Source organism: Budorcas taxicolor, chromosome 16 (genome assembly GCF_023091745.1).
Source record: "Budorcas taxicolor isolate Tak-1 chromosome 16, Takin1.1, whole genome shotgun sequence".
NCBI lineage: Eukaryota > Metazoa > Chordata > Mammalia > Artiodactyla > Bovidae > Budorcas > Budorcas taxicolor.
The window spans coordinates 52,349,301-52,369,672 of NC_068925.1; the positions used below are offsets into that span (position 1 = coordinate 52,349,301).

At 62.1% G+C, this 20,372-nt stretch overlaps 2 protein-coding genes across 6 annotated transcripts; one reads left to right on the plus strand and one right to left on the minus strand.

Annotated features, from left to right (window-relative positions):
* Positions 1-692: 692 nt before the first annotated feature.
* PERM1 (PPARGC1 and ESRR induced regulator, muscle 1) lies at positions 693-6,125 on the plus strand. Of its 2 annotated transcripts, XM_052653836.1 has the most exons (4): positions 693-786; positions 1,725-4,133; positions 4,645-4,770; positions 5,032-6,125. In XM_052653836.1, exons 2-4 carry the CDS (start codon positions 1,865-1,867, stop codon positions 5,145-5,147), a joined length of 2,511 nt encoding a protein of 836 aa, XP_052509796.1. In that variant the 5' UTR covers positions 693-786; positions 1,725-1,864; the 3' UTR covers positions 5,148-6,125. The 2 variants fall into 2 exon arrangements, with proteins under 2 accessions (XP_052509796.1, XP_052509795.1); XM_052653835.1 differs by having other exon boundaries at positions 703-4,133.
* Positions 6,115-19,245, minus strand: KLHL17 (kelch like family member 17). 4 transcript variants are annotated; one of them, XM_052653832.1, is made up of 26 exons: positions 19,113-19,245; positions 18,893-19,014; positions 18,515-18,736; positions 17,928-18,044; positions 17,518-17,731; positions 17,097-17,241; positions 16,846-17,013; positions 16,350-16,438; positions 16,193-16,266; positions 15,814-15,995; positions 15,417-15,524; positions 13,537-13,636; positions 10,604-10,750; positions 10,435-10,515; positions 10,262-10,334; positions 9,833-9,960; positions 9,632-9,763; positions 9,440-9,520; positions 8,640-8,715; positions 8,372-8,520; positions 8,100-8,249; positions 7,779-7,919; positions 7,478-7,609; positions 7,106-7,315; positions 6,784-6,832; positions 6,466-6,701 (listed from the first exon to the last, which is right to left on the minus strand). In XM_052653832.1, exons 1-26 carry the CDS (start codon positions 19,234-19,236, stop codon positions 6,586-6,588), a joined length of 3,330 nt encoding a protein of 1,109 aa, XP_052509792.1. In that variant the 5' UTR covers positions 19,237-19,245; the 3' UTR covers positions 6,466-6,585. The 4 variants fall into 4 exon arrangements, with proteins under 4 accessions (XP_052509793.1, XP_052509791.1, XP_052509792.1 ...); XM_052653833.1 differs by lacking the exon at positions 6,784-6,832 and having other exon boundaries at positions 6,115-6,701; positions 9,632-9,727; XM_052653831.1 differs by lacking the exon at positions 6,784-6,832 and having other exon boundaries at positions 6,115-6,701.
* Positions 19,246-20,372: the final 1,127 nt, after the last annotated feature.

The following is a 20,372-nucleotide window of genomic DNA, read 5'->3' on the forward strand; positions in this document are numbered from 1 at the left end:
CAGCTCCTCCTGGTGAGCTGTGGGTGGCAGCACCAGCACCCCGTTTCTGGAGGGACAGCCTGCTTGGCACCCCCATCTTGGGCTCTGCCTGCAGGAGCCTAGGTCAGGAGAGATGCTGCAGGAGTGACTGACTCTCCCTGACTGCTTGCAACCACTCCCATGTGGGTGTTCTACTGAAAGCCCAACCGGGCAGGTTCACGACATTGCCAGGGGGTGGGCCAGACCAGAGGGCAAGCCCTGACCCAGGTCAGTGGTGGCCATGTCCAAATGACCTCTGGGAACATTCCAGGACCCTCATTTCTGGGTTCATCACTTTCTCACTCCCTTTGTTCCCCAAAGGCATCAGGGTAAAGCCCTAAGACCCAGAAGCATTCAGATTGGTCTTGGGGGGCTGCCATCAGGTGAGGAGGCAGGAGGAGCAGGGGTCTGAATTTTCACAGTGGGTGGGGCCACTTTAGGAGGAGAGAGCAGCCTTCAGCCAAGATGGACTGCAGAGTGGCCTTCAGTTTGGGAAAGGGAGGCCCCTGCGGGCAAGACTGTTGGTCAGCATTCTCTGACCAGCATTTGACCTGACCAGGAAGGCATCCCTCACGTAGCTGGAAGCCCCTCAAATGCCATCTATTTGTGGCCTGGACCATGCTGCCTGGCAGGAGACATGTGACTATGGGGCTGTGGTATTTTTGGCAATGGGGGTGGGGCCTGTGTGGTGAGCCCTGCACCATGCCGCTCTGGAACAGGCAGCTCGGACGCCCAGCTCTGCTGCCCCGGCTGGCTGTGGGGTCCCAGGTACAGTACTGTCAGCCCCTCATTCCCACCCTAAGGGGTCCCAAAGGGGACAGCCCCTACAGGGGGCTTCCCTAGGACCAGAGAGGAGGACAAGGGGCAACGGGTCAGGAAGCCACGGTGCCCTGGTCTCAAGGCACCTCCATCGCAGGACTGGTCTTGCCAATAGCCTCCCACCCCCTGGGTCCAGCGGTACCTGACCAAGGGCTAAAGGGCAGCCCCCCATCGGGGGCTGAGAGGTTAGGGCTCCCAACCAAGAAGGGTTGCCTTGATTCAGTGAGATGTAGGGAGGAGGGCTTTGTCAGCTGGGGAGGTCTGGGTTAGGGGCACAGACTCTGACAGTAGCCTTAGGGGGATGGTGGGAACCAGGAGGCTTGTTCTGTTCTGGGATATCCTCCCCAGGCAGGGGCAGAGCCAGTCTCTCCCTGATGAACCCTGAGTGGGGTCTGGCCGCACTGGTGTGACCTTGGTAGGCTCAGAAGAAGCCCAGCAGCCTGTCCCAGCCAAGGCTGGTGGAAGGTCATCCCTAAAGACTGGTCGCCTGCTGGACACCACGGCCCTTCCCCCCGTGGCCAGCTGCCACCTGGGGCACATTGGGACACTCCAGAACTATCACTCAGGTGAACTGAACCCTAGAGGGTGGTCCTTGAAATGGGCTTTGCTGCGTCGAGTTGGCCTTTGTACTAGCAGCTCTGCAGGGAAGCTAGAGGCTGCCTCAGCTGAACAGAAAAAACACACCTTGAGGAGGGAAACTTCTCCTGGGGGTGAGGAGCCCTGTGTTTTAGTGAACTTCACTGACTCCAACCCAGGATTGTAGCAACATGTCCTTTTAATGTTACCATTTGCGCTCAACTGGGGAGCAGGGAAGCCAGGAATTTTGGATGCTCCAACTCCGGGAAGCAGCACAGCTTCTCTCTGGACTCTGTTCTGCTCTCTTTCAGGACAGAAATGGAGGGCTGGCCTCTGGGCCAGGGAAACCCAAGGGGGCAGGCGGGGTGGTGGCAGTGAGTGCAGGCTGGGGCCCCAGGCCTGGGTCTGTGAAGAACCTGGTCTGTGGCTCATGTGCCTCTGCTGACCCAGAATGGAGAATTTCCAGTACAGCGTCCAGCTGAGCGATCAGGACTGGGCTGAGTTCTCAGCCGCTGCCGAAGAGTGTGGCCTCCTGCAGGCTGGCCTGGCCTCTGGGGATGAACCCTTGTCTAGCGACACTGACCAAAGGGACAGCAGTGGCAGCAGCCCCCCAGGATCCTCACCCTTTCTCGAGGGGCAACTGGCTCCCGGAGGAAGTAGCTGGCCCAGCTTTGAGGAGGAGGACAAGGCTGCAACCCGGCAGCTAGTCAGCAGGTCTTGGCATGAGCCCATGCTGGCCCCAGAGGCCTGTCAGCAGACGCCCAGCACGTCCGCACGGTCAGAAGCTCGGCTGTCCCTCAGCCCCGGTGCCACCCCTTTCATCCAGGGCTCATCCCTCCTGGGGCCAGTGTCTTCCAGAGACGAGATGCAGAGGCTTCTGCGGGGGCCAGCCCCCCGGGGCCCTGCCCCTGCTCCCGCTGGTGAGCCCGCTGGGAGTCCTGAGTCCCCTGGCCACAGTGCTGCCCCCCAGAGGTCCCCTGGCAGCCCTGGAGCCCCGCCAAGAAGCCCTGGCCGAAAGAAGAGGCGCACTGCAGGCACCAAAGCGGGTGGGTGTTCCGGTGGCCCAGGCCCTGCTCCCACCCAGCTGGGTTCCCCACTGCTCACAGAGGCCAAGCCTGAGGACAGCCTCGGCCCTGCTGGGTCCAGGGGGAAGGGTCTCCTGGCAGGAGCAGCAAAGCAGACAGCAGGAACTGGGCCAGAGTCTGCAGGAGCCCCCGAGCAGGTGGCCAGACAACGGCCAGGTGTGGATCTGCCTACGTCTGTCCCTACTACTGAGCAGGGAACAGACCGACTTGGAATGAGCCCCAGAGCTGAGCCATGCGCTGCGTCCACGTCTGACCCGGGGGCTCCTCTAGACGTCACCATTAAGTCAGACGTGGCTCTATCCACACCTGCCTCCAAACCTCAACCTGATGAGTCTCAGTCTACACCTGCCTCCAAGCCTCAACCCGATGAACCTCAGTCTACATCCGCCTTCAACGCTCAACCCGATGAACCTCAGTCTACATCCGCCTTCAGTCCTCAACCCGATGAGCCTCAGTCTACACCTGCCTTCAAGCCTCAACCCAATGAACCTCAGTCTACACCCACCCTCAACGTTCAACCCAAAGAGCCTCAGTCCACACCCACCTTCAGTCCTCAACCTGATGAGCCTCAGTCTACACCCGCCTCCGAACCTCAACCCGATGAGCCTCAGTCTACACCCACCTTCAAGCCTAGACTGGATGTGGACCTGCTTGTGCCGGGCCCAGTGGTCCAGCCAGAGGTGGATTCATCTATGCCTGCCTCAAAGGCTATACCGTGCACAGCTCTGCCTCACCGTGTGCTCGAGGCTGGGTCTGATGTGGGTGTGTCTACACCACCTGCTCCCACACCCCAGGCTGGGCCTGACATGGTGGAAGCAGAGGTTGTTCCCGTGGCCAAGCTGGGTTTGAGCCCTGTTTGGTCTTTAGAGGGGCACCAACAGAAGCCCAGAGGGGAGCCCTCAATAGATGCCCCTGGACACCACACTGGGGAGCCCCCTCTAGGCCCCATCCAAGCACCCAAGAAGAAGAAAGTGCGATTCTCCATGGCTGTGCCCAGCTCCGAAGAGCCATGGTCAGGAGAGGTCTCAAGCCCACCCTCTCCGGCCACAGCCCCCAGGATGGCATCTGGGGGCCACAGAGGTTCTGGAGCCTGGGACTCTGTGGCAGTTGGGCCCCGGAGCCCCCAGCCTCGGATTCTGAAGCACCTGCCCCCGCCTGCCCCCTCTGCCTCCATGGGGCCAGGGCCCAGGAGCTGCTTTGCAGTGACCCTCCCAGAAGCCTACGACTTCTTCTTTTGTGACACCATTGAGGAGGAGGACGAAGAGGCTGAGGGGGCAGCAGAGGCTGCCCAGGCTCCAGCTGAAGTCCAGTGGCCGGATGTGTGTGAGTTCTTCTTCCAAGACAGCCAAATCCAGAGGTCGAGGCACCAGGAGGGCCGCTCCCAGGCCCCACCCCTACAGGCTGGGCCTGTGCCGGCCCCTCCACCTGGAGACCCCATGCCAATCTCCATCCCTGAGGCATATGAACACTTCCTCGAGGAGGACAGGTCAGGGGGCACCCTGGGGCCAGCCGCCCTTCTCCAGACGCAGGTCACAGAGCCCCCCAGGTCAGTCCTCTGGGGAGTGGGGACTGGCGCCCCTCCGGAGTCTAGCCCAGCCACAGTGGAACAGCTCACCCTGGCCATCAGGGAAGCAGGTATGTGTTGCGGGGGCCTCCTGGTCTGTCTGGGAACACACTGTCCAGGGAGTTCAGCCAAGAGGGCCATCAGGGAGGGACAGGGACTTCAGGATCCTGGGTTGTGAGCTGGTGGGGGGGCCTCAGGGGTGATCTGCTCAGGAGGGGCCCCTCCTCCTGCCTCCTCCCCAACTCCCAGGAGACAGTCCAGGTGGGGCAGCCCCAGCCAGGCAGGGGGTGGCTCCACAGTGGCTGTCCCCTTGTGTTCAGCCCCAGACAACTTGGGCCATCCCCAGCTCAGTCTGCACTGTCTGCAGGTCAGGCTCACATTCCCTCTAGAAGATATTTTACAAACCAGGAAACAGCACCCCAGATGCACTCGCCCAAGTCAGCCTGACTCAACTCTGCCACATGCTACCCTGGGTCTTGGGACAGAGGTGTCATAGGAAGGACGTGACTCAGGATAGACGTGACCAGGGCAGGTGTGTCTGAGTGGGGCAGCAGGAGCTCAGGCCATGATTCTCTTCCCCAGTGGCACCCCGGGGTCCCCTCACCTCGTTCACCTTCAGCCAGAAAGACATGTGCATGGTGTTCGTAGCCTTTGCTACCTGGGCTGTGAGAACGTCAGACCTGCACGCCCCAGATGCCTGGAAAACAGGTTTGTGGGGCCGGGGTGGGGTGGGCTGGTGTCCAGAAGTCCAGTGGAGGGGCAGTGGTGTCCAGTCCCAGCTTCTGGGCTAGCAGGGATGAGAGGCCCATGGGGAGGTGCAGGTTTCTCGCTGACTGATTTCCTGCATTGCGGACCCACCCTTGCTCTGCCAGCCTGCCCTTGTCCTTTGAGAATCAGCCTGTGTGGATGGAGGGTGGTGGCCAGGCCAGGACAGAGCTGGCGCTCAGGAGGTCTGTGCTTCTCTTGCAGTGCTGCTGGCCAACATTGGCACCGTCTCTGCCATCCGATATTTCCGCCGGCAGGTGGAGCGGGGGCGCCACAGCCGTAGTCGCAGCCCCAGCCCCAGCTCTAGCCCCAGCCCCTAGGACCCAGGTTCGGCCCAGGAAGACGCAGGACAAGGAAATGTCCACAGATGCTCAGGACAAGGCACTGCCCTCAGGCCTTGCCCTCTGACTCTTTGTGTTCTGCAGTGTCTAAGATGGAGACTGCGTCCTTGGTCCCGGCTCCCCTGGACTCCACTGAGGGTCTGACCAGTGGCCGAGGCCAAGGCTGTGCTCCACGCTTGGGAGCAGGGAGATTCTGAAAGGCTGGGCAGGTAGGGGCTGAGCAGGAAGCTGGTTAGTAAGGTGGCCAGGTTAGCAATAAAAAACACAGGGTATCCAATGAAACTTGAATCTCAGACACTCAGGATGAGACCCACTTACACTAAGGAACTGTTTGTGGTTTATCTGAAACCGGAATTAACTGGAATCCTCATCCTATGTGGTTATACTTCTGGAGGGAGGGCCACGACAGGGCAGTGGAAGTTAGAGGGGTTCAGAGCAGCAGCAAGGCCCCAGAAGGAGATCCGGGCAGGGGGCAAGGGCAAGGAGGCAGAGAGCCTCGAGGCTGGGGGTGGGGGCACTGTCCCAGCCTCTGCCCTATATACAAGAGGCTGGGCCAGTGGAGGCCTCTGAGGCTTCTCTGACCCTGGAACCCCAAAGGTCTGGTCAAGGCCTCCTTGGTTCCTGCCTGAGATGGTGAGCAGGTACCCAGAGGGGTAGGGGTCCGTAGGCAGGGCCGGGAGCCCAGCCTCTGGGGTGCCCTGGAGGAGCTGCAGAGATGGAAGGCAAGGGTATCGGGTGGAGGGATTGGACACCTGGCTTTGCCCAGGGCTGAGAGGAGCTAGAGATGGGACAGGAAAGTGGGCACGGCGCAGGCAGTGGTGGAGCAAGGGGTACTTGGGTGGGTGTCCAGCCCTGGAAGCAGCACATGCAGGGCCCCCAGGACGCAGGAGACTACTGGCTGCTGAGGACAGGACGCATGGACACACAGCACCAATAAAACCTCCTCTTTCCTTCCTGTTTGGCCTCCTGCCAGTTTCTCCGGACCAGTTCGTCCTACTCACACACGCCCAGGCCACCCTCCTCCCTCTGCTCATCATGTCTCAGACCTCGCTGACCTCCGACCCTTGCGCCCTCTGGTTTCACATACTCTGGCCCTCGCTAATCTGACTTTCTCAGCCCTCTGACATTTATGCTTGTGCCATCCCCCTCCCAGGTGAAGCCGCTGCCCCAAGTCCCCTTCCTCATTCCTTCCCTGAGAGGCAGGCTGAGGTGTGGCCCCTCTGGGTGTCCAGTCACCTTGGCCAAGGTGTCCAGGGCCCAGGGTAACTCAGGGTTCTTGACGCTCCCTCCACCTGCTAGGGTCAGACCCAGACTCGACACTGCCTGTGGCCCCACAGATAAGTCCTAGGTCCTGTTGCGGCCCCTCCTCCAGGGCCGATGCAGGCAGGTGGTCCCCAGAAGCAGCTGCTGGGGGCCATCAGATCCATTGGATGAGCCCCCGTTCAGGCTCTGGTGCTCCTCGAGGCCCCTGCCGCTGGGAAGGTGACAGAGCTTTGTCCTGGACGCTGCCGTAGCCCTGGGGGGGGCGGCCATCTGGTGGGGAGGGCAGACATGCATGTGTCTTCAGGAGGTGACACCCCAAACTCTCCCAGAAGGGGGCAGGGCCCTCACTCACCTGGGGGAGGTGGTGAGGGGTTGGGCGAAGCTTCTTTCTCAGGGGAGACCTGGGGACCCAACCACAGGTCTGAGAGATGGGCCCCAGGAAAGGGGGCTTGGAGACCAGTCCACGAATCTGCCTGACCCCACTCCCTCCTTTTCCGCTTGGCCCCCCCTCCTCCCCACTGCTCCCTTCCTGCCACCAAGCCCAGTCCCTGGTTTCCACCCACCCCCCTCTTCCGCTGTTTTCATCTCTCCTGCTCCCTCAGGGTCTCAGAAGGCTCCACGCAATTTCCTCTCCCCAACAGAACCCCTTGCCCAGGGTGGGGGCTGCTACTCACAAGCTGAGGGGAGTCTGGGGGCTGGGGCCCCCAGCCCTTGATGGAGGCACGATGGTGCCGAGAGGCTCGGGCCCGTGGGACTGCCTTCTCAGAGAGTAAGTGGGGGCCGGAGAGTCCACAACTGGAGTCAGAGACAGGCACGGACACGGGGACCGAGCAGAACAGGCTGGAGGGCTCAGGTCCAAGCGAGCTCTGCATCACACTGAGGAACTGTCGGGAGAGCACTGGTGACCGAGGCCCCCTGAGAGGCCCCTGCCCCAGAAACCCCCTTAGCCACCCACAGTGGCCTGAGCAGACCTCAGGCTTCGGGTACCCTCTCAGCCTCAGGCTGTGGGCACACCAGCTCTTTCTGTCACCTAGCAGGGGACTGACCTTATCCAGGCTCTGGACGTCTGTGATCTTGCGGTGGGAAGTGGCAGGTGGTGTGTAGGGGTCAGCGTAGAGCGGGGAGTGGGGTGTCTCCAAGGAATGGTCTGGAGCCTCAGGGCTGCTGTCTAGGCTCAACTATAGGCAAGAGACAGGAGACACAGCTTCCTGGGGCTGGAACTGGCCAAGCCCTTCCTTCTCTGTGCAAGGGACCTCTGGTGGTTTCAGGACTGAGGAGGCCAAGGAGGTGGAGGGTGGGAGGGAGCAGAGGGTCATGCCTGGAGCCAGGGTCAACATGCTGGCCCACCTTGGTCAGGTCCAGGTGTAGCAGGGCGGCTGGGCCAGGCCTCTCAGCCCGGGCCTTGTTCCTGGGTGATCGGCTGCTGCCGCCCCGTCTCAGCTTTGCCCTGTGCCCACTGACGCTGGTGCAGCCAGGGTTGGCTTGCTCCTGTGGGAACCAAGGACCTTCCAGAAGGTTTCCTGGGGCCCTCTCCCATACAACGGTCTGAAGCTACACAGATTCCCTTCCCCTTAGGAACTAGGCAAGTATGCCATGGGGTCCCCAACACAAACTTCCCTCATGGTTCCATACCCTATCTGCCCATTATCCACCCCCCCAGATACTCACCGGTGGGGGCCGGGCTGGGCAGCCTGCAGTGGATGGTGCTGAGGACTCAGGGAGGGAGTGGCTGGTGCAAGTGGAGGGGGGCGCCGGGCACCCTGAGTCCCAGCTGGTCCGTGCATCAGAGGAGAGCGAGCCTCGGCCACTGACCACAACCTGGGCAGCCGGCAAGGGGTAAAGGTGAGCCAGGTGGCAGGAACCCTCCCCACCTCCCTGTGCCCAGGCACACCTGTCTGTTTTACCGCAGCCTGGCAGCACCTGCCCTGCTGACTCCTTACCTGTGTGGACGCCCGCAGCCCCGGGAGGCTCTCCGGGCCGGGTGGTGGGGAGGCCCTGTCCTCACAGCAGACTGTCTGCAGGCAGAGCAGCCAGTGGCTATAGTCCTCGTAGCTGGCGCACACCACACGGATGGTGTTGATGAGACGGCCTGGTGCATGGATGCTGTGAGGGGGCCTGGAGGGCAGGGTGCTCCCTGCCAGGCCCCAGTGCAGAGCTAGGTGCCCACCCGGGGCCACAGCCCCTCTCCCAGGCCTGGCTCCCACCCACCTTCAATCAGGAAAGAGCGGATCTGCTTCTCCTTCTCTTCCAGGTTGATGTGGATGGCGCTGAGCGGGAGCTCCCCCTGCAGGGCATTAGGGGGACAGGGCCTGAGTCAGGGAACAATCCCTGACCCACCCCCCAGGTGAGCCCTCCTGAGTTGGGTGGGCACGTGGACACCAGGCAGAGGGCAAAGCAGGGTTGAGGTCAACACCTTGAGGGAGGCCAGGCACACCCTGTCTGTCCTAGAGGGGTGTCTTCACCCGGGCTCCAGGTGGGGCTTTCTCCAGCCAATGTCTGACTCAGGACTGGTCAGGGACTGGTCCCCTGGGCCACCCATTAAGATGGGGGTGGGTGGGAAGGGATCACGAGGAAGCCCCCTGTGTTTCTCGATGACTGAAGGCCATGATCACCCCCAGAGTAGGAGGTACCCTGATGCACAGGATGGACCCTCACGCCCACGCCTACACCCATGCATGCACACACACACAACCTTCAGGCACCAGGAAAATGCCTGCTCAGAGGTACAGGCACCTTGCAGAAGCACTGCGGGCCCCATGCCACCCCCAGGTGACTGGCCTGCTGGTGGCTGTGGACTTGCTAGCATGATACAGGGTGCTGAGGCAAGGTGCCCACCCTCCTTGCCCACGTCAGGCTGAGACCAGACTGACCAGGACAGCAGGCTGGGTGGGTGGGGCCACTTGTCCCAGCAGGCCCTGACATACAGGTTCCTCCTGAGCCGTTGCCCCCTCCCACCCCCATGTGCAGGGAGCCTCCCTGGGGCAGGTCTGCAGTGGGGAGGGACCCACCTTAAAGCAAAGCCCATCTGCTTCCTCGGAGAAGATGGCCAGGGAGGTTGGGTACAGGACAAGAAGCCGGTCCCACTGCTCCTGCAGGGAGGTCACAGGGCGGAGTGGGGTCTCCGCTGGCATACACCGAGGGCCTGGCCCCATCTGGAGCCCATACCCCGCCCCCACCTCCTCCCACCTTTGTGCCCCCACCTGTGAGGGCAGATGCTGCAACTTGACCCTTGAGGCACAGATGGCACTGCCCATCACCTGGCGGCCTGATGCTGTCCGCAGCCGGGTCAGCCTGCGCTGCAGAGTCCAGGGGAGCATGTCCTCAGTGGGGCCCTGGGAGGAAAGGTTCAGGGCCAGGTGGAGGAGGGAAAGGGAAAGGGGTGCAGGGTTCCCAGCACTGACCTGCATGGGCTCTGGGGGGCAGCGAGGCACCCCTCCCACGAGGGCTATCTGCTTCTCCAGGTGGTAGAGCCAGCGGCCCAGCTCGGCCTGGCTGGGGCAGAGCACGAGAAGTGGGGCGGGCAGTGGGCCTGCGGGGGAGGGACAGAGTGGGCTAGGCCAGGGGCCCACAGGAGAGGCCCCTCAAGGGTCGGCAGGAGCCACTGATGACCACATGCACAGCTCTGGAGGCCCCCAGTCCGCTGTCCTCCACCCCAGCCTGGCACTGCACGTGTGCCCATCAAAGGAAAAGCCAGGACCCCTCAACGTGCTCAGAGTCCCGCCAAGGTCCCAGGCTGGGTCAACAGCCAGGCTCACTGAGCAGCCTTACTGCTGTTGCCTTGTCGCGAGGGCAAGGTCAGCACAGGCAGCACCACCCGTGCTCCCACACACCTGTGATCTGGAAGGCGTGCTCTCTAGACCCCTCGAGGGGGCAGACACTCAGCTCCATCAGTGGTAACAGCCCCTGCCAGAGCATAGCGGGAGAGAAGGGCTAGGGCCCCTCTGCCTCCTGAGGGTCTGCTCTCCCCCTCCCCCAGCACCTCCCTCTGCCCATCTCCCCGCACCTGGAAAGTGAGTCCTTCAGGACCATGGGCCTGGAAGTAGAGGTGGGAGGAGAACAGCTCCAGGTAGCAGTCGCTGACATTCTAGGGGAGAGGGGGCCAGAGTCTGAGGACTGGGGGGCAGGCTCCAGGGTGGCTCCCCCCAAGCACACACCCCCAGCCCAGCCCCCACCTGGCTGTGCTGGAAACGCAGCTGGACCTTGGCGTAGTGCACAACGCTGCCTAGACTCCTCACTGCTGCCCTTCGCCGCCCCTCCTTGAACACACTCAGGAAAGGCTGCTCCAGGATTTCTTGCTGGCTCTGCAAACCTGGAATGTTCTAGGGTGGGGGAAGAGGTCAGGGGAGCAGCCTTGGCCCACAGTCTCACCATACATAGGTTAAGAACACACGCACAGCATCACATGTGTACAGAGCCCTGCACACACACAGTCTCTTCACGTGGCAACAGTGCAGAACACACACACACACACACACACAGCCTCTGCTGGTCACAGAACTCTGTGGTCTAGTGATGGAGCCAGCAACCTTTCAACTCATCAGGAATTCAACTCTTAGCTTCACTATTTCCTAACTGTGTTCCCTTATTTTGGTTACTGTGCTGTTTGAAGTCCCTTCAGTCATGTCTGACTCTTTGCAACCCTATGGATTGTAGCCCGCCAGGCTCCTCTGTCCATGGGATTCTCCCGGCAAGAATACTAGAGTGGAAAAAAAAAAAAAAGAATACTAGAGTGGGTTGCCATGCCCTCCTCCATGGGACCTTCCCAACCCAGGGATCCGACCTGCATCTCCTGCAGCTCCTGCATTGCAGGTGGATTCTTTACTGCTGAGTCGCCAGGGAAGTCCTATACTGGTTACTCAACCTTCCAAATCCTGTTGGTCAGAGGGGTTTTCAGGTGTTTGAGTGAGAGGATGCTCAAAACCCTCCCACACCTCAGCGTCAGCTGGTACTGGCTTAAAACTTGGCTCTACGGAGAAAGGTTAGGGTCCATGGAGTCACAAAGAGTTCGACACAACTGAGTGACTGAACAACACTACACCGAGAAGGGGGTGCTGATTTGCAGTGTTTGCGAGTTTGCCTGGTGTGAGTATTCTCATCACAGCCTGTTAAGCGCCACACTGCCACATGCCTCCATCTCCCTCTCAGCAGAGGCCAAGGCCCTGGCAATAGCCAAGGGGTCCTCTCCCCTCACTTCAGGCATCTACTTATCTCAGGATCTTTGCTCCTGCTGCCCTCTCTGACTGGAGCACTCAGCCCAGCCCCTTCTCACCTACTCCAGCACTCGGCTCAGACCCCTTCTCTCGAGCTCCTGTCCGGGGGCCCTTCCGACGCTCCAGCCTCACTGGCCCCTGCCCATTGGTCTTCCTTTGCATTTCACCTTGGTGCCAGCCACATCTGATGTGCTGTCTTTTCCTTCTTTATCTTGTCATCAGCTTTGTCATGGATGCGAATGACATGGGAACAGGGCCCTTGTCTATTTGCCCCTTTGCTGGGCCAGGACCTAGGACAGTACTGGTGTACTAGGTGTAAGCCCCCGGTGTACTAGGGCTTCAATGCCTGTCTGCTGAAGGGAGGGATGGTCAGTGCCCACCAACAGCTGACTCTGGCAAATAGAGAATTGTCTATAAGCAGGGGTTTGATGATCAGAATGGGAGCCAGATTAGGACAGGTGCCCTACTGGGGCTGAAGTCTGGGGATCAGGGCACACTGGGGAGCTGGCAGGGGCTGCTGTGCCTTGGCCAAGCTGAGCCACCCCTTGGGCAAGCCCAGGAATGTGAACAGACAGACTCAGAGCTTCCGGGCCTCTCTGCCTCTGGGTGGGGCCTCCTGCACCCACACCCAGTGCGGGGAACGATGCTGGGATGGGACCCATGAAAAATAGGCCACGGAGCGGGAAGGGCCACACAGCTGGCCCGCGGCCTGGGCTCAGTCTTGGGGCCGTGGTGGGGCAGGCTCCCACGTGGCGGCAAAGCCCACCCCCTGACAGGGAAGGGGAGTGCTGGCTCCTCCCCCGGCCCTACCCCCCGAGGTTCAGCCAGCCCAGTCCCCTCTCCAGCTGCCATGTCCTGGCACGAGGACCACTGGGACCACATGATGTATCCTGGACCTGCACGGAGGGAACTGAGGTCTGAGATGTGGCCACATGGAGGGATTCTGGCCAGGGCCTTGACAGAAGCGCCCTGTCTGCTTCTCTGAGGTAGCCTGGTTTCTGAAGGCAGCACAGGGAGCCCAGGGAACCCCAGGGAGCGGGAGGGGGGACAGGCCCGGGCTTCCCAGCCTGACAGGAACACTTGGAAAGGTTGCCTGGGAGCCGACACCAGCAGCTGTGAGGATGGGTGCTGGCCAGTGCTCCCCGCACAATCACAGATGTTGTTCCTGGAGCAATAGCCTAGAGGCTCAGTTCCCTCACACGCCAGGGCCTCTGCACACAGCAGAGCCTCACTCCAGCCCTTGGAGGCTGTGCCGGGTTAAAGGGCAGGTGTTTCTCCCCCTTGGTCAGCAGGTATTCAGCTCAAAGGTGGCCCAGCATATGCTTGGGAGTCCTCCTTGCTGTGTGGCGTGGGGGTACAGGATTATGTAGTGGTGGACCCCAAGGGGACATCTCTTAGAGAAACCAGGGCCAAGGGTAGTGGAGAGACTGGCTCACTGAGTACAAGAAGCCCCTTACTTTCTTGGAGCAACAGTGGGGGTGGTGGTTCACAGCCCCATCGCCCGCCTGGCACCCATGCCCACACAACAGCACAGACACACGTGCTTGCCCAGCTTCAACATGCCCAGACACGATGTCCTGCATCAGGGCGCGGGGTGGGGGCTGGACACCAGGGCCCTGGGCAGGGCTGGCACGTGGCTAGGCACGGAGGCCCCGCCCTGCCGCCCCACTGACTCAGTGCCGGGTCTCAGTTTCGCTCTCCGCTCAGACTTTCGGCCTATGAGCTCCCCAGGGCGGGGCAGCACCTACTTCCTCGCTGTGCTCTGGGCTTGACTCTCCTGGGGCCGACAGGGAAGACCCTGGGCCCAGTACAAATGGGACACACACGCAGTCATACGCAGACCACTGCTACCACACCCCTCCGAGCCAGGGCACGCTACCCAGACAGTCGCTCACCGTCCCTGGGATGTAGTGGAAGATCTTGTCAGCAGTGGTGTCCCCGTCCGCACCAGCCTCGGTGCCAAACAGGCCAGCCAGCTTCCGTGCGCCGTCCTCTCTGGGGACAAGGGAGGGGGGCTCACAGCCTGGCCCCTGAGGCAGATCGAGGGAGACCCTGTGACCAAGCGGCCATGGCCATACCCCGCCCCCCTCACCTATTTCCCTTCAGCGAGGGCTTTCTGGAAAAGGAGGCCCGGAGCCTCCTAGGGGCCTGAGGGATGCAGTGGCTGTTCCCCATGGGTGGCAGTGGCAGCTGACCTGAGTAGAGCAGGTCGACAGGTCCGGGTCTTTCTGTCCCGAGCCTCCTGCCCCACCTCCTGGGGCGGGGCTCTGGGCCAGCCAGCCCTGCACCTAAGGGCTGGGGAGGCGGAGTCTTTCTGGGAGGGAGCTGATCCTTACCAGAGGTTGAGCTGAGCCTTTCAGCTCCCTTCCCAGGGTCCTCCACATATCAGCCAGCCTGGGGGGTAGGGGAGGGGGAGGAGAGATTCCCCCCACTCATAGCCCAGTCAAGAGCCCCCAGTCTGTACAGGGGCTCAAAGGCCATTGCATCAGACTGGAGGTTGTCTAGGGTCGGAGGGCCTGAAAGGAGCTCCCTGAGCCCAGCGACCCCCCTCCAGACATGTGAGCGCACATCCTGTTTCCACGTAAATGCCAGCCTGAGTCACCAGTGACTGCACGGGACATGTGCTCACTCTCAGCTGTTGAAGCGGGAGTCTGCAACTGGGGAAGGAGGAACTAGGACCCTCCTGCAGCCTCCTCTCTGCCTCCGTCCAACTCTCACCCCAGGTCAAGATAAATGGTCCTGAGGCTTAACCAGAATCCAGATTCTAAGAGAGAGGGCATAACCCTCCCAGGTGTACCTGGGACTGGTGAGGTCAGGGGGCATGCCATGCAGAGCCTGGGTAAGACTTGGGCCAGCACAGCCCTGCCCCTGGATGTGACGGCGCTGTCTCAAAGCTCCCAGATGCCAACACGGAGCCTCGGCTGGGGCATACAGCCACCCCAGGCCCCTCTGGTCACCCTAGACAGGACCCTGAGAGGCAGAAATGGATATTCAACCACAGGCCCGCAGAGCCCAAGAAACATGTTTATTGTTCAAGTGGCTCATATTGCTGTGTGGGGTTGGCAGCAGATGGTGCCCAGCTCAGTGCAGGATCCAGAAATGACACCACAGCCATGGGAAGGAAGCCCAATTTGTGCCCTCCCTGGGAGAGTGTCTGGCTGGGCACGTCAAGGGTGGTGTGCAAAGCACAGGCTGGGGGGTCTGCACCTGACTCAGAAAGGCCCCGGCCCATAACTGCTGTGCATCACCCCTCGGTCCCTCCAGGTGTGCAGAGTCCAAGTTGGCTCCTCACCCATGGGGAATGCCAGTGTCCACTCCATTGCTCCCCAGGGCCCTCATTAGGGTGGGAGGACACCCAGGAGAGCAGCTTGGCCCCAGAGATAGGACACTTCAAGAGTAAACGAAGAAATGGGTAGCTGCAGCCTGCTCAACATCAATCAATAAATTAATGAGTGAATAAATAAACGGCACACACAAACACTGAGAAAGAAACACAGTAACGCCCGGGCTAGACGCACGGTGGACGGTCGGCGCTGGATGTCCCTGGTGGGGGCCAAGCCCCGCCCCACGAGCAGGGGAGGGAAGTGCTGGGCCCTGGGGGCTTAAGGCACGAGGGAGGCCGCCGGCCGGCCTCTGTGCAGCCGTGCCACTGGGTCAGAGGCTGGTGGACGACACGGACAGCGTGGGTGAAGAGGGCGGAGGGAAGTTGAGCAGCTCCAGCACCGCCACGCCCACGCTGCTACGCCGCGTGAACATGCAGGACGCGGCCACCCACTTGTTGGTCCTCGGGTTGTACTTCTCGATGGAGTTGAGGCTGGAACTGCCGTCATTGCCCCCCACGGCGTACAGCCATCCATCCATGGCCACCAGGTCGTGTGTGCTCCTGGGGGCAGGGTGGAAGGGGACAAGCAGGGGATGAGGCCGGGGCTGAGGAGGGGGCAGGGCCAGGGTCTGGGGCTGTGGCCACTGGAAAAGCCTGGGGGCACTGCCTAGGGAGGCGTCTTTGGGGCGGGGCCTTGATACGGGGGGCGGGGCCTTGACGATGGCGGGGGCGGGGCCCTGAAAGGGGAGACTCAGGAGGGAGGTGGGGGACAAGCTGTGCAGGGGGATAAGGCCCTGTCAGTTGGGGGAACAGAGGGCAATGGTGGTGACAGTTCTCGGGGCCCGTGCACCTTCTGATGTTCATGGGCGCCACACTCTCCCAGGCGCCTGCCTTGGGGCTGTATCTCTCCACAGAGTTGAGGCAGCTGGTTCCATCATTGCCACCAGCCACGTAGAGGGCCCCCTCCAGCACCGCCACACCTGCCGAGCTGCGCCGGCTCAGCATGGAGGCCACGGGCGTCCAGGAGTTCACCTGAGGTGGAGGGATGGGCTGGGGGTCGACCCACCACCAGCCTCCCTCCACCTCCACCTGCAGACCTCTACTCCAGGGTGGGGAGTCTGTGAGACAATGTGGACATAGAGGGATGACCCTCTGGGGGATAGGGGTGGCCACAGTGTTGACCTCGAGCACCTCTGGGAATGGGGATATGTGACCGGGGAATTTCACACCTGGGGCTCATACTTCTCCACTGTGGCCAGGTGTGATGAGCTGTCATAGCCACCCACGGCATACAGGTTTCCATCTGCAGGGAGTGAACACACTCATGGCGCCCCCGCTGTGTGTGAGAGCCTCTGGGGCTGGGTGCTACACAATGCAGGCGCCCACCGAGCATGGCCACGCGCACGTATCGCCTCCGTGTGCTCATGGCGGCGATGGATGTCCACGTTCCCGTCAGGGGGTCATAACGCTCAGCACTGTAGACACCAGGACTGCGGCTGACCTTGAGCAGTGGAGGAAAGGCAGTCCCGGCCCCAGGACCTGCCCTCCCCTGAAGCATGACTAAAATTCCGTGCTAGGCAGTCAGGAAGGCTGACCCCAGAATCCCACTGGAGCTGAAAGCAGGGCCATGCTGGGTGGACATGGGCCATGGGCTGCCTGGACAATGCTGGGCAAGTGTCCACCTGGGTCTAGCCCCTGTCCTGGGGGAAGGACCCCAGAGAGGAAAGATCATGCCACTGGGCTGGCCAAGGTATTGGGGACCCTGGTGACCTCAGGCAGGGTGCCCCTTGGCTCCTCACAGGCAGGACCCCTGCAGTCCTGGTACAGCCGCACCTGCTGAGCCAACTCTGAAAGGCCACCCGGCCCTGACCCCGGCTACTACCTGTTGAGGCAAGAGGCCCCATCGTAGCCACCAGCTGCATACAGGAGCCCATGCAGGGCAGCCACACCCAGGCAGCTGCGCCTCGTGCCCATGGACACCTCCGGCTGCCAGGTGTTGGTCGCAGGGTCGTAGGACTCTACGGTGGCCAGATCTGAAGTCCCGTCGTAACTAGGGGAGGGTCCACTGCTGGTCAGGGCTGGCCCAGTGGGCACACGCCAAGCCCCTGACCTGAGACCAGCCTCTAGTCTTACCCGCCCACAGCATACAGCCGGTTCCCCACTGCTGCCACGCCCACCCGGGCTCGGCGTGTGGACATGGAGGCCACCACGTGCCAGCGGTCAGTGCGCGTGTCATATGCTTCACAGTCCCCGTGGATGGCGAACAGGCTCCCACCACCTAGGGATGGGGAGGTGACGGGGCAGGACGAGGGCCCAGGGAGGTAGTCGGCTAGGAGGCTCTATCACATCTCGAGATTGAGGGCCTGGAGGCTCCCAGGGCGAGTGGGGCGGGGACTGGTGAGTGGGTCACACCATGGGGGATGGAAGAGCAGATGTGGGGTGAGTGCAGGATGGAACTAGCACAGGGTTGGGGAGTAGGACTTGTGCTGGGCTCATGGGTAGGGACATGGGGCAGGGCCTGGGGGACAGGATGGGACAGGACAGGTGGGCATACCCACAGCAAAAAGCACAGGACCAGCGCCTTCACAGCGCCGGGGCCGGGTGCGGCTCGTGCCCAGGACGCCCCTCTGCTCGGGCAGCAGGTGAAACTTGAGGGCCTCGATGAGTAGGTCCTTGCAGTCTGGGTGGTGCCGCACCAGGCTCTCAGCGTCCACATGGCCCAGCAGGAAGTCCCGGCTCAGCAGGGGCAGGCGGACACACTTCATCAGCTGGGGTGTGGATGCTATAGTCAGGTAGCAGGCCTTGCCCTGAGACCCTCTCAGGTACCCTGGAACCTTCTTGAGACACATGCCTGCATCACCCCTGTGGGGTTTGTGGGCATAGAAGAGCCCAGGCATAGCTGGGTCCTCAGCCATTGGGTCCCTTCCTGAGCACCGTGGGCCCCGCCCCCGGGCCTGGCCTCACCCGAGGAACATGCTGCCTCCGGGCATCCACATCATGCTTGACCCAGCTCAGGACGGCACGGTAGACGTCCTCCTCTGAAGGCACGTTCAGGCTGTCGCTAGAGACCAGTTCCAGCACCTGGGGGTGGGGACCCTCAGACCTGAGATCTGGGGAGGATCTTGGGGCCCATGGAGCCCTGAAGGTGCCTGGGAGGGAGAGTCCAAGGGGCCCAGTGTTCCTATGAGGACGGGCCAAGCAGGGTCAGAAGCCACAGGTCCAGTTCCTGGGGGCCAATTCCAGGGTCGTCCTGGGGATGTGGAACCAGGGACTACTGGGGTAGTAGGTAGAATGTGATCAAGACAGGAGAGTGTCAGGAATCAATGGTGAGTGCTTGGGTGGAGTTAGAAAAATAGGGGTGGTTGTGCCCAAGGGACGGTGGTTGGGTTGGAATGTGGGTCAGAAACGGGATAAAGGTTGAGAGACAAAAGACCAGGTTTATAGGGTGCAGATGATGGAGCCAGGGACCAAGGCTGGCTCTGGGGTCCAGGAACTAGGTCAGGGTCAGGATCCGGGTCAAGGTCCAGGCTGTTCCCCAGCTACCACGTTACCTGCTTCAGCGGCAACAGCATGAACTCCTCGGTCTTGGCCACGTCCACGAAGTGCTGCAGCACGTACCTGTGTGCCGCCTTGAGCAGATCACCGCAGGAGTGTGTGTCGGCGAAGCCCCGGATGCCCAGGCAGTTGGAGGGGTCCAGCTGGCTCAGCAGGAACTTGCAGCAGGCGTCTCGGACGCCATTCAGCTGCAGGAGGCTGGCTGCTGGGAGCAGAGTCTGTGAGGCAAGGTGGGAGAGAGGGCCAGGGGAGCAGGGGCAGAGAAACAGATGTGAGGACTGAGGGAGTGGCCACACTACAGATGCTGGGGGCATGGGGTGAGCAGAGGCACCGGCACCGTAGCAGCATGGGCCTTGAGGCTGAGGCCGCCACACCTGCACGTTGCCTTCTCCCACCACGATTTCGGCTGTGTATGCAAACTGCACCAGCTGGTCCAGGGCCTGAGGGTCGATGTCGTGCAGTGTCACGTGTGTCTGACGGCTCTCACTCATCTCGTCTGGGTGGGGGGAGGTACGGGACAGTGAGTCAGGCTGGGGCCCACGCCAGGAGAGCTGCAGAGCCCCCCAGCACCTGGACCGGACGGGCTGTACTTGCTTGTGAACATGGCGTGGAAGTAGGGGCTGCAGGAGGCTAGCACCACCTTGTGTGCCCGGATCTCCTTGGCAGCTACGTGCAGGACGATGTCACACAGGAGGCCGCGCTGTCGCATGCGGCTCATGGCCACGAAGGCGTCGTGGTAGTGCCGCTTGGAGTTGTGGGACACAGCGTGGCCCTCGCGGCTCAGCAGCTGCATTGTGCCTTCCATGGGGGCTGTGGGCCGGGCCTGCCGGGGCCGGGCACGCTCTGCCTCAGGGCTGCACATGGGCAGTGACCAGTCAGGGTGCACTCTGCACATAACTGCTCACCCACCCTAGAGACTTTGGTCAGGGCCTGGGCACCCAGGAGGCCACCTTCCCCCAAAGAAGCCCGAACCAAGTTTCCATGAAGGACCCATGCCCCTGGGGACCCCACGCGCTCTCCAGGCGCCACCCACTCTGCTGCCTCACGGCCAGGGAGGCTCCTCGGAGTCCAGCCAGACTCTACTCCAACCTGCTCCCCGCTCTAGGTCGGCTCCCACGCCAGACCCCGGTCGTTGAACCTGTACAGCTTCCTCTGCCACGATCCCTGTTCAGGCACATACTTCCCTCCCGCCAGCAGCACCCCCAGCTTCCTAGGCCCTCCTTGGGACTAGGCTCTCTGTCCATTGCTGGCCACCCTTCCCGCGCCCCCGTCGGAGTCCGGTGTCCTCCGCACGGGCTGCGGGAAGTGCACGAGGTGAACTGATGCGTACTGGCCGGTGGCCCTGAAGCGGACCCCTACATCGACAGGCAATGTAACCTCTTTTGACCCTTAATCCCTCATCCTGCAGACAGGCCGCGCGAGTCTTTGAGCGGCACAGCCGGAATTCAAGGGTGGCGGGTGGGGTCAGACCTCCGGGAGCAGCCACCTCGGGATGCCCTGCCCCGCGCCGGCTGTGTGAGCGGATAACGCAGAGGGTCTGGACCCTCCGCGGTGCGACGAACCAGCAGGGCGCCAGGCCGCCCCCTCCCGGCAGCCAGCCAGGGTTGGCGCGCCCCTCCTTCCCTCCTACTCGGCCCTAGCCAGTCACTAACCCTAATCCCTGGCCCACTCACGCTGGAGGCTGCGGCGGCGGCGGCGGCGGCGGAGCCTCCGGCGCGGGCCCGGGGCTGCCGTGCTCCGGACTTTGCGTCCTGCCGGCGGGGCGCTCGGTGCGAGGCTGCATGGGGCTCGGCCGCTGGCCCGCCGCCGATCCGCGGAGGACGCACAGACAAGCCGATGCCGGGCGGCTGAAGG